Consider the following 13132-nt stretch of genomic DNA (forward strand, 5'->3'; position numbering starts at 1 on the left):
AGAAATATTCAGGTTTCCAGCAAAATTGAGAATATAAATATTATGGCTGAGAACAGAAATATTTCAATGTTTGAAAGCGATAACACTGCCAAAGGGGAGTTTTACTTTAAATGTTTAATTCACCTCTCTGAGATCTGGTGCAAATCTCTAAGACCCTGACTTAAACATTCAGCTCTCCCAAGCCTATACCACACCATGCAGACTGAACGTTGTTACAGCACACACCTGTTTGGGTATACATGACCACACAGTTTTCATCATTATTTGCAAAGTTGGGTTCATTTGGAGCCCAGGCAACATAGTTGACAGGAGTTCCATCCATCCATCTGAAAGAAGTAATTTAGGGGAATAATAATTCTTAGTTGAACAGAGTAGTATTTCTTTGTAAGGAACATACTAGAGCTTGGTATTTTGTTTCCTGTATCCTAGTTTACCAACATGCGTTGCTCTCTGGTAAAAGGAAAGCACTTTCACTTGGAATCACTAAAAAAAAATCTTTATGTCAACAACCTATTCTGTTGACCTGGAACTGGTCTCAGCTAATCAGCTGGTGGTTGCAGCCTTCTTGGCCTCTGAGCATGAATAGCTTAAAGAAAACACACCAGTGTAACACTGGACCTCACCTTCCCTGGAATACAGAAGCAGAAACGTGAGCCTAGTTTAGTAATTTCCTGGGGCCAAAAAGAGTAATATAAGGTATAATATAATATAATATTATAATATAATAATAGCAATAGTTATTATTATTACTATTATTACTATTATTATATAATTATTATATAATAATGATAAAATAATGTAATATAAAATAGTGTAATATAAGATCTTGCAGGGTAAGAGAGATCCTTGAACCTTATACTGGGGAACACTGAGAACCACATTATTAAACAAAGGAGATCTTTAATATTATATACCTATTGCTTTCAGTTGTGTAATAAACAATTCCTATATGGTGATTCACAAATTTATTCTCAAAAAAAAACTTGAAAAAAAAAATATGAAAAAGCCTCAGAGTGCTGGTGGGAGCACAGTCAAGTGGGGAATCTGCCAAGACTGAAAGACTTCAGACAACACCTGATCCAGTGTTTTTCTAGCTTGAATTCCTGAGTATTCCTGAGTATTCCTCAGTCAAACAGGAAAAACAGTGCATAATAAACAGGGAGAAATAATACAAAGACAAGTGATGTGAGCCAACATGAGCCAGCAATGTGCACTTGCAGCCCAGAAAGCAAACTGCACCCTGGGCTGCATCAAAAGCGGCGTGGCCAGCAGGGCGAGGGAGGGGATTTTTCCCCCTCTGCTCTGCTCTTGTGAGACCCCACCTGGAGTGCTGCATTCAGCTCTGGGACCCCCAGCACAAGAGGGACATGGACCAGAATGCGTCCAGAGGAAGGCCATGAATATGATCAGAGGGCTGGAGCACCTCTCCTGTGAAGACAGGCTGAGGGAGTTGGGGTTGTTCAGCCTGGAGAAAAGAAGGCTCCGTGGAGACCTTATAGTGGCCTGGCAGTACCTAAAGGAGGCCTACAGGAAAACTGGAGAGAAGAAGCTCCAGGGGATAAGACTGTCTCAGCTCCACAGGGATGAACCTCTGTGCCTTGTGGACAAGAAAGATATCCTGAGAGGTTACAAGAAAGGCTGAAATTCAGAGAAATGAAGAGGCTGAGACTCATCTTACCAAGCTTGAAATCCCAGGAAAAGACACTAGAAAAAGGCAGTAGGTGAAGGGGGAGGAAGGTGTTGATCATCTGAATATTCAGTAATGTCTTCAAGTACCATCTGGAACATCCCTAGAGACCTCCAACCTATTTTATGTCTTGTCTAACAAGGAAAAGGGGATGACACTGCAGTGACCGAGTGAACATGCCCTCACAAAAAAAAAAAAAAAAAAAAAAAAAGGCTTAGAACTAGAAGAAGGGGAAATAGATAGGGAAATAGATAATGAAAACATCATGGAGGAACTGTTATCCTAAGGATGATAATTGTATTTTAAACCTTTATGCCAAAATATGGCTGTAGACAAATTTGGTCAGTCATTGAACCTGACCAGTCTCTTACAGACAGCCATGCCAAATATTCACACTTGATGTATAAGTCTGACAAACTTAATATTTTCACTTACCGGAATGTCTTATCAAGGCTCACACTTAAGCCAATATAGAAGTTATTTCCCCAATCTTTATAGAAAATCTAAATACACAAACATAAAATAAAAAAAAAAAATAAAAATAAGAATAAAAAGTTTCAGTGATATGCAAAAATAACACATTTCAAATAAACAAGTACTTAAAAATACTTTAGTTTTAGTTGTACAGTTACACAGTATGCGGTGTGCAGGGATTCACTGGGATTATGTTCTTGAACTGCAAAATGTAAAATTCTCATCCAACTTCTAGTATTTAAATAAAAATAAAAGCAGAATGGGATGAAAAAGAAATGGAGTAAAATACTGTGTTAACAAGATTAAAAAAAAAAAAACTCTTAGGTTATAAAATAAAGCAGTATTTTTAAGAGATTTAGGAAAATATAGTGAGAATTTGCCAAAACGTTACAAGCAAATGGTTTAGTACTTAGTCATGTGGAAGACAGGAAGGAATCATATTTGTTTTCAAACTATTTACAATAGACTATCATCACCAGGTTATTCACTTCCTATTAGAAAGTAGTCTGGCTTAATTTTTTATTGAAAATCTGAAATCTATTTTGACAAAAAAAGGAAAAAAGCTTTTTTTTTTTTTTTTGGAATTCTGTTAAGAGAATGAGGTGGAAAACAAACTCAGTAACTAGCTTTCAAATAAACAGAACGGGGTTTTTGAAAGTTACACTCTGGGAGTGCTCTTGCAAAGAAACTGAGGATTTGTCTACATGTAGCAATTTTTTGTCAAAATAATGGTCATGGTAAAGCTTCTAATTAGATAGGCCCATGAAAGGTGGCACTGTTTTTTTATGATGGGGACCACTTTCTAATATTTCAGAAGCCAGGTGAAAAAGGTACTTCAGTGCAGGACAGAACTGTGCATTTTTGAAGTAAAGCAAGTTTCTTACATATTTCCAAAGAAATGTTCTTTCACTTTCACCCTCAATGATGGCAAGATCACCACCATTCTTCTTGCAGTAGTCCCTCGCTTTTTCCATAGCCATTGCTTCCTTGCTAAAGTAGTATTCCTTATGATTATATATTATCCAGTCATCTTCGCTAACAATATATTCATAATCTGCAAGATAAATCATTAAGCAGAGTGTCTGTAATAGACATTAATGTCATCATATGAAAACTTCTTTCTGTTAGTAGAAGTACAAGACTTACCGAATGTGTATGTAGGCTCTGGTTTCAACGATGCTCCTGCAATATAAATCGATATCTGAGTATATTACATCTCTCAATTAAATATATTTATTACATTGTTAGGATTTTAAATCCTATCAGTAAAACAAATCCTAGAGGTTACTCTGTTTATTTTTTTTTTCCGGAGAATTTCTAAAAATATCTGGAAAAAAAAGTGTTACACTCAGCAAACTACCATGTTAGAACTAACACAAGTTAAGCTTACAGAAACTATGCATGATTTAGGCTACCTGATTTCACTTCCTCAACATGCTGCATGTACATTGTAAACTTACACATGTATCTCATGAACGAATTCATTGTTTTCAGCTGCTTTTATTTAAATTGAAATGTACTGTGTTTCATTGTACTTGATGGCATACCTAGCTTTACTGCATGCAAGCATTCTGGTTTGACATGGAAAGGATGTTCTTAACCTTTTCTAAACACTTCCAAAGGAAAAAAAAAAAAAAAAAGTCATCTTACCTTTTTTTATTTGGCAAACATAGTCCTGCATATGTTCACAAAATAAATCATTCCAGTTCATATCATTGTAGCCATTAAACACTCCACATTTTTCATTTCCATCATAATTGTTTGGTTCTCCATTTGCCCATTTTTCAAAATTTACCTATAGTGGAAATACAACTTTGTTAGTATTTTCTTCTGAAACAGAACAATTGTCTTATATTATCTTGTTAAAGAAGAATGTACTTCATTTGATTTCATGATCCGTCTTATGCTTTGGTGCCAGACCCTGTAAGAAGGACCTGACCATTGTATAGCACGATGATCTTGCTGCCTATCTATAAGCCATGCTAATAAGACAATAAGTTGTCCTTATTTTTATCAGGAGATATGAACTTGTCCTGTTAAGGTCTAGAAAGAAGCATCTAAGAATATTCCTCTGATTCCCAGGTTGATTATTCTGCTCTGATGTTTCAACCTGAGAAATCCATAAGTGCTGTGGTACAGACTTGGGCTTTGCCTTGCTATGTCAGAGGGTAAGGGCCACAAAGCTCAGCTTGACTAGATATACAGTTATTTCTAACAGTGAATGACAAACGGGAATATAAAGATTGGTACAACCAGAACTGCTAAAACCAAGAGAGACAATAAGTATTACTGTAAGTAAATAAGATTATTCTTATAAGTAAGTATCACCATCTTTGGTGATGGTATTTCATTGCTATAAAAAATGTAACTGCTGTGTGGGATTGTGAACTAACATAAGATTAAAACTAATTTGTAGAGTGCGACTGGGAAGTTAAGACTTATACTCACTTGTTGTTTGTACCTGTCTGCCAAGATATTATGGAGCATGAGCAAAAAAACCTGGAACTAGAGGTTATTTACTCACTGGTGAGCCGTCACTCCATGTAAATCCTCCATCAGAGTCCAAAGCACTTAAACCCATCCAGTAAGACAAGTGAAGATAATCTCTCTTCCTGAATGATTATGCACAAATATCACAATCACAGTGTGAAACAGAGATGGAAAATATATATCATTACATTCTCAGTGTTTTGGTACTTGAAGTACCATTTGAGACATTCATATAAAGTAATCATTCCATTTTTATGTAGAGATAAACACCCTGGCACTGCACATGGCAGGAAACAGGGACACGGAGAGCTGCACAGGGAGGATCATAGATAGCACAATACCGTAAATTCTGAGTTAAGTGAAAATATATTTGAAGGTCTTAGTCACCCAAAGAAACTTAGGCATCCAAACTTAGATGTGCCTGTAGTCATATGCTTGAGTTAAACATTTATATAAAAACATCAATAGGTCTGGCTTCCCTTAGTCTCCATTTTTTTCCCATAACTAAAGAAAGAATTGCGCCTTTCACAGCACAGAGTATTCCTTTAATCAAGACTATTCCATCTACTTGTCAATTACAAATGAGCTAAAAAGATCAGGTTTCTCTTTTTGAACTAAACTCAGTTTAAACCAATTTTGCTGATGTTTCTTTCATTTTTATATATTCAGGCTACTTCCACACATAGACGCATCTACCCAGAGGCCTGCCAAGGAGCCCTTTTCTCATTTCTCTCCAGCTGTTTAGTTCTGCCACTTTGCAAAAATACATATTGTCTTTCCAAAGTAGAAACTGATCACCAGAAATTCTTCATGTCTTACAGAAAGGTCATTTTTTTAAATGTCTTCTTTCCTAAACAGTGGATTTTGCAGATACTTACATGCCAGCTATTAGATTTTGTTCTTCTTCACTGTGAACACATGCCAGATCTCCTCCAATGGCTCTGCAAAAATCTCTTGCTCCAAACCATGTTTCCATCTTCTCCCGTCCTCTCTGAAAAATCTGTGAAAAGTGGGCAGTTACAAACTGTCTCGGACAGTTTCTCAAACAGAAATTTAGAAACAGCATTCTGTCTTTCTTCTGGTCTCCCAGCCTCAAGTTTTATCACTTGCCATTTATTTTAGTTGTGCCACCGTACTTGTGATGTCACCTAGCAAATTTGGTTATCACAACTCTGCCTTTCCCATCATCTCAGAGTCCCTGTGGTCCAAACTTCTATTCCACCTGCATACACCACTTTGCAGCACCACCTGGCCTCACCACGCAGGCATGGCTGGAGACGCATTACAGCATACTACTGATCAGGTAAGCAGGGTAAAATCCACCTTCCATGCACAGACAGAACACATTCTTTATTGAAATGACAATTGCTTGCCTTCAGACGTTAAACACCTACTTTGAAGCAAAAGCTGCTCTGAGGAACAGAATGCCATCCCTCCAGGCAGGACGGGAGGGGGGGATTTGTTGGAGGGGGTGGAGGGGTCACTCCCTCCACCAGCTGCTTGCACAGAAACATATTTTTTTCTCCACAGTTGAGAATATCCCATAATCCAGCTGAAGTTCCTGTTCTCATGGCCACGCAGCCTGGCTCCCTTCCTTCATGAAAGACAAAATTTTTTAAACCTTATTGATAAATAGCTGCACCTTTTCAAAGCATATCATAGAATCACAGAATTGTAGGGGTTGGAAGGGACCTCAAGAGATCATAGGGTCCAACCCCCCAAATATGCAAATATGATACCTATTTAAAAGGTACCTGTCCTCATTGTGTTTGGATGCCAGTAGTCCACATGCAGTTGAATTAATTTATAAACAAATTCCTTCTCTATTGTACTGTGACTTACTATGACTCACCAAAATATCAAAACCACCAGATAATAAATAGTGAATGATATCAGCAGACGCCTGCAATCTCAGGTGACCTCTTGGATGGGCTACTACAATACCCAACTCAACCACTTCAGCACAAACAGAAGTTGCCTGGTTGTTTCTGCACATTTATGGCAGAAGAGCTTCAAAACCACCCTCCAGCTTCTAAACTCCAACTTTCTGGCTCCCCATAGCACAAATTCTGCATCCCTGGTCATGGAGGTGCTGCTGCCCTGCAGTGCCTACCTGGCATTCCTACGTTCCAGTGGGTGAAGATGACCGCGTCCCCACTAGCCCACTTGAATGTCCCCTCCTCTTCCGTGTCTGAGAGGCCAATCCAGAAATGTTTTGCTGGATTAAATCCAATTACAGAAGTCAAAAAAGCCTGTTCATATCTGTGAAGAATAAGCACTAAAGTAATGTATGAACACAATTTCCCATTTCTTCAAACAGTTCATTGTAGCAAATGTGGTAAAATTAAGAAGAATTGTTAATATGTTGGAAAAATAAGCATGGGTTGAAGCAAGCATAATGGTCTGTATTTTATAGGTCTTATTATTACATAAATTAAGTTTATTTTACAATTTTGTAATGTAAATCTGTTTAGAATTTAAAGTGATTCTACTCTCCCTTTGTAGTGTACAATGAACAGCGTAAACCAAATGATACCTGGGTTAATGCATTTGTGTTTTTCATTCTGCACAAATAAATGATACAGTATTTTAATGAGCTTCAAGATAAGGCTTAGATTTTTAAATTTTTTTAGTCTAGGAAAAAAAAAATTACTTTTATTCTAAAAAGGGTAATTTTTCAGATCTCCCTGTTACAAAGAAAAGTCTGAAAAGCTCATATCCTCAAGAAGTAAATAGTTCCATATTTATCTGTTTAGTTTTAATTCAATGAGTTTTAAAACAGTCTGGCAATTTGGGGTTGTTAGGGGCTGACTCAAATTTTTAATTCTTGGGGTCAACGAGAGCGTAGGGGAGTAGCAGCTGTGGCTTGCACATTGATGACATACCATCCCCTCTTTTATTTTGTAACATTTACTCAATTCTACTGTATATTTTCCACCACAGGGGTGGTATCGCACTGGACGCCGTTAATAACTGCAAAGTGGGAAGAGGTGAATTTTTGGTTTGGTTTCATGTCTGAAAGGATAAGAATTACATTTCCATACCTGTCAGTCACAGAAGCCAGGTGAGCTTTATTTTCTTCACAGATTTGTTTTGCTTCTGAAAATGTTGCTGGTAACTGCCCAATGGAGTAACAGTAAAAGCCGTGCTTCATCCAGCCCTGCCAGTGCAAACAGCAGAGACGCAAGGGGGGATGTCAGATTGCCCACCACAGCGCACTTCTAAAAGCCCCATTAACACCAGAGCCCAAGCCAAAATCAGCCTCAGAAGCCATGAGACAAAATGAAGAGGATAATCAAACATAGCCTTGTTCATTGCCCCTTAAAAGGGGCCTTTGTGAGTAACGGGCCATGGTTGTTGCAGCTTGGAGTTGGAAAGCATGCTCACAGTCACCATGCAGCTCCTCCCGTAAAGCCTGCTCTGCTATGTTGTTGTGTACGTGCAGCTGTTGCAAGAAACCATGCTGCAAACAACCTGCAACATAGTCGGCTCAGATATTCCTCCCTCCTGGCAGGATGGGTTGATTGAACTGAGACGGCTGTGTGCAACCCGTGGGATAGAGCATGAAAACATAACGTGCTGGCATGGGTGAAGTGACCAGCTCCGCACGGCAAGAGCTGAGTGAAGTGCATATGTAGCCGAGAAAAAAAGAGCAGTGATCCTAAATTTTATTTAAATAAAGAAATAAAAAACATCCCCGTTAATCTGAGAAGTATCAATAATATGAATTGTTCCACAAAGAACAGTCAAAATAATTGGTGTCTATGATACTTACCATCATGGAAGTGAAAGTGAGATGCAATTACCCTTCACTGCTTTTGTTTTACACTTACTTTCTGGCAGCCCGGGTAAGTAACCTCAGCTTCCCCTGATTCTTCTGCCAAAGGTTTTCTTTTACAGATGTAACCAAGTTTTGTTTCACAAGCACTGTCAGCCCAAGCTCCATCCTGGGCATGGTAAGAAGAAACAACAAAGAGAAGTGAAATCTAGGGAAAATCCAGGTCCAACAGGAATATTTACCATTATCATTATCACTACCACTTCTCTCGTCATATGGCTGAGGTTGTTTCAGCATTTCCACACCTTGAAAATTTCTCCAAACCTCCCAAACAGGGAACGCAACAAATAGAGGGCCACATTTCCTCAGAGGTGTGAGAATTAGGGCTGCATGTATTAAAGGTTCACCGGCTAATGACAAAAGTAAGGGAATGGTCTGTTCCACCCTATTCTCACCAATACATATACACACATATGTAACAGTATGTTCATCTACCCAGACTACCATAGCAAGAAGTGCTGGAGAAATTAAAAATAAAATGTGAAAAATATATTATTTGTCTGTCTCAATAGTGTTATGTCATTTTAAAGTGAGGATAAAACAGGCTGTAATTTTTTAAACCATTTTTTTTGTGCTTCCAGTAATATGAGCTTCCAGAATAGCTAAAATATGTATGTGTTGATGCTTTAGGGGAAACATAAGAAAGTCCCTATTCCAATAACAACACTATGCAGTTATGATCAGCCATGTTGAATGCAGAAGTTGAGTTACTTCAACCAACTTCAGATGGGAGATTTGTTGCAACTATTAGAAAGCAGCCCAAGTCTCAGCACAGTGTGTTACTTCCTGTGCTCCACCATCTCCACCATACCGTCTTCCTAAATCTGGCCTCCAGTCTTCCTCCTCACTAAGACTTTCTGAATCAAATTAAATTCCTAAAAACATTTAAAACCTTTGTCCTTTTTTTTTTTTTTTTTTTTTTTTGTTACAGACTTTTCCCTTTTGGAGGACACAAAAGACTAAAGAAAGCATGAAGGAGAGAAGGAAAGAAGGAGTTGTACCTCTCCATTCATAACAATGCAGTCTGCCTTATTCCTTGTATGGGTCGGCTGGTTGTGATGCCACTTGGTGTATGTCACAGGTGTCCCATCACTCCATTCAAAATACATTTGAAACCTGAAGTCATTTAGACCGATCCACAGCTCATCATCTGGCTCTGGAAACACAAAGTTAATTGTTGGCATTGGTTTGTCTTAAAATGGAGCAATCCTGTCTCACATCTACAGTTGACTGAACAAGGAGTTTAAAAAAAAAAATCATGAATAAAATGATTAAATGAGTAGTGGAAACAGTATAAATCCAGATTTAAAAAAAAAAAAAAAAAATGTAGAAATACTCACTGTACCCAAGCTGAGACACTATAAAACTGTATTCCTCAATATTATGAATACTCGTCAGGTCTCCGTCTTCTTTTCTACAAGATGACTGGGCTTGTTTCCATATTTTGGGTGTTCTGTAAATTCTGTAGCAATGGCCTATATAGGCCACCCATTCTCTGGGGCACTTAACAGGCTTAATGTCACCTAAAAAAATATTTCAAACAATTAGTGAGCAGCCCTGCTCAGTGCTTTCTGTCCATCAAAAAGAAAATTACCTGAACTGACATCTGAGATATTGGAGTACATACTGGTAAAGAAGACAAACAAAGCTGGGAAGATCACAAAGAATGCAAAACAGATTTTTCCATCAGTACAATATTGTACCGGGAGCTACCCAAAAGCTCTTTTTACAAAATGAAATTAATACTAATTAATTTGGCACGGAAACTTGCAGGGTACAACTCTATGTTAAATCCATGATGCGCTGGGTACAGCCATGTTTTCCAACATTGGACCTCTTTTCCTACCCAGAAACTCTGTCTTGGTGAATTGTGGAGATTCTCTGTTTTTTGCTGGAAACACCAAGTGCTTGGCAGCCACTTTGAGCTCCTGCACAGCCCAAACCATATACAAGAAGGCCCAGATATGTTCTTGTTACACCAGACATGTTAGAAATGCCAGCTGCACACAAATGCAGTGCGCTTCCTTCAGAAGGTATGTCTTGGTGTGAATTTAGTGTCATCAAGCACCTTCCACTTCCTTGAAGGTTCACATTGTCTACACCTATATTGTATATTGAAGAGGGCGGGATGTGCACCCACCAAGTGATCAGCCACATTGTTCAATTTTAATCACAGTCCCTGGACACATTTTTGCCCTGTGCAAGCTTGCGTTCCCCTAGACAACATCCTGGCATGGTCTGGAAGTCAGCACAGGTCAGTAAGGTGTCTGGATGCAGCCATAGTGTATAGGATGATGTGCCATTCATCCCCCAAGCCAGTGAATAAACTTATATACTATTTTATCTGTATTGTTGAGGGAATTATGGTAGAGCTACTAGCTCACTGGGAATTCCCAGGTGAAGTAACTGCTAATCATTCTCTTCCCATAAATAAGACTACCTTGCCTCAGGTGAAGAGGGCACTCAATTGGGAAAAAGTTCCAGCCCCGAGATCTGACTTTTTCTTTTTGGAACAGAGCAGGAACTGTCAGATAGGGCAGAGGGAGCCTGAACTCTGGCTCACACCTTTTTGCAAGACATGTCGTTAGTGTGTTTTGGAGAGCACAGAATATTCAGCAGTATTTTGCCATCTGGATCACACGACTTAATGTGTGATCCTACCTTCTTTGGTAACCTGGGCTCTTTTCAAAATGATCTTTGGTTGAACAACTTTTAGACAACATCTTTAAAATGAATTGGAAAATGAAAGTCCTCCCAGGTCAGCAAGTGCAACAATTTTGACCATGTCATTTCATACATGGCACTTGCCCGGTATTTCTCACTCATATAAAAATAGACTTATTTGTTGACCATCATACCTGAGGCGATAGTGGAAGAATCCACGGTGGAGGAGTTTCTCTTTTGGCAAATATATCCCAGTTTCCGATCACAGGCCTGGTTTTCCCATTTGCCATTCCTGCCTTGGAATGTCCCACACATTTTTATAGGTTCCACAGAGGGATTTCCTTTAGGAAAGAGGCAAAATATACAGAAAATCTCTCTGTTAATGTTGAAAATGTTCATCTCACCACAGGAAGGAATGTGCAAGTATTTCACAGCAACAAAGCCCCTGGTATATTATTCTTCAGAGTGATAATTCCCAAGAGAGATGGTGAGGGGGCACAAATGAGCCAGCACTAATGAGACTTACCCCTCTTATCACATGCACTGTTTAAGCAGAAATTCAGTGTGTTTGAAATACTGCAGCATACAGAAAAACACTTTATAAAAGCTCAGCTAAGGCATTCCCTATGGGTTGGTAATATTGCTAAAACTCATCGTCCTGTGCTGTTAAACACTGGACATGAAATACATATTTAACTCCATGTGAGTACTTGCCCTTTGGATTTCCCTGTAGCCACAACTGCTATTACGAAAATATATAATGTGGCAACATGCACAATGGTGAATTAGATCCTAAGAAATATAGTGGAAACATTAAGATAGCAAAGTTTATCACATAAAAGTCATAATCAATACATGAGAAAAACAATTAAAGTATATTTTATGTGATGTTTATCTTAAAATTTTCTCTCATTAAATTTTCTTTATATCATTGTTCATGAGGTTTTTGTTTTGTTTGAATAATAATTGTGGTGAGAAAGCTGTAGGTGGAAAATCAAACATTGAATGAGGTGCAAATACTTGTTGAAAATACTTTTCTTTTTTTTTGGTTGAGCTATCTGTTTTTTCTGGGAAATTCAGAATTAATGATGATCCATCTCAGGTGTGACCTGCAATATTACTTATTATTGCAATACCCTACTTCTATCATAATCTTTTGTAACCTGCAAAAATTCTGTGAAACCAAAGGAATTAGATAACAGGAATTCAGGGAAGAGAAGAGAATTTTGGCCCAAGTACCGATCATCGTTTCAAATAAGCACACTCACCTGGAGCCCAGTTTAGATATCTGAAAGGACTACTCCCAGTCCATTCCCAGCCACTGTTAAGTCTATTGACAAGACCAGTCCAGAGCTTGGCATTGAAACCCAGATCATTAGTGAGCCCTACATGTACAAAAGAAATGAAGTTATTAAATGCCTCTGATAAGATATCAAATAAAACTTGTCACTTGAATGTATTTTCACAGGTCAATATATGTATCCATGTTAAAGCTCATTTTAAACAGCTGCATCAACGTGTTAATACTTTTTTTTTTCCTTTACCTAATAAAAACATTTCTTCATGAAGGTCCGTAACACTTAACAATTCTGCATTCTGCTGCTGGCAGCTTTTCTTTGCTTGGTGCCATGTCAGAAGTGAGTTTGAGTTTATCTGATAGTAGGTTCCTGTCAAAGGATTTGTTTTCCAAAAGTCTTTGTGGATGGTGTCTATAAATATGAAAAAGCAATTTGACAAGATAATCACACTTGCTAACACAGAAATATATAAATATATATATTTATTGCAGACTAAAACAGTGTAACTGTTGGTAGGTAGGTTTTGCACCTCGTACATGTTTTATCTGTTCAATATTAATAATACATTAATAACATAATGAATTATTTCTCCTTACAAATCTCATTTTTCTCCATTCATCCTGTCCCTTTCCATTTATATCTCATCTACATCTCTCTCAGTTCAGTCCACATTAACCCACT

The 13132-nt window shown here is 38.0% G+C and overlaps 1 protein-coding gene across 2 annotated transcripts in view; it reads right to left on the reverse strand.

Annotated features, from left to right (window-relative positions):
- Positions 1 to 13132, reverse strand: part of LOC106030344 (macrophage mannose receptor 1-like) — a 45554-nt gene that overhangs the window by 26298 nt on the left and 6124 nt on the right. For both annotated transcript variants that reach the window (XM_066991653.1, XM_013172099.3), the window contains exons 4-19: positions 12698 to 12862; positions 12422 to 12538; positions 11348 to 11494; positions 9830 to 10012; positions 9491 to 9645; positions 8485 to 8598; positions 7696 to 7811; positions 6765 to 6913; positions 6046 to 6245; positions 5530 to 5651; positions 4686 to 4773; positions 3812 to 3956; positions 3308 to 3343; positions 3046 to 3215; positions 2123 to 2190; positions 226 to 326 (exon numbers count right to left, since the gene is read on the reverse strand). In XM_066991653.1, the coding sequence (XP_066847754.1) occupies positions 226 to 326; positions 2123 to 2190; positions 3046 to 3215; positions 3308 to 3343; positions 3812 to 3956; positions 4686 to 4773; positions 5530 to 5651; positions 6046 to 6245; positions 6765 to 6913; positions 7696 to 7811; positions 8485 to 8598; positions 9491 to 9645; positions 9830 to 10012; positions 11348 to 11494; positions 12422 to 12538; positions 12698 to 12862 (2076 nt within the window). The remainder of the gene's footprint in view (positions 1 to 225; positions 327 to 2122; positions 2191 to 3045; positions 3216 to 3307; positions 3344 to 3811; positions 3957 to 4685; positions 4774 to 5529; positions 5652 to 6045; positions 6246 to 6764; positions 6914 to 7695; positions 7812 to 8484; positions 8599 to 9490; positions 9646 to 9829; positions 10013 to 11347; positions 11495 to 12421; positions 12539 to 12697; positions 12863 to 13132) is intronic.

This window comes from Anser cygnoides, chromosome 2, assembly GCF_040182565.1.
Source record: "Anser cygnoides isolate HZ-2024a breed goose chromosome 2, Taihu_goose_T2T_genome, whole genome shotgun sequence".
In the NCBI taxonomy this organism is placed as follows: Eukaryota; Metazoa; Chordata; class Aves; order Anseriformes; family Anatidae; genus Anser; species Anser cygnoides.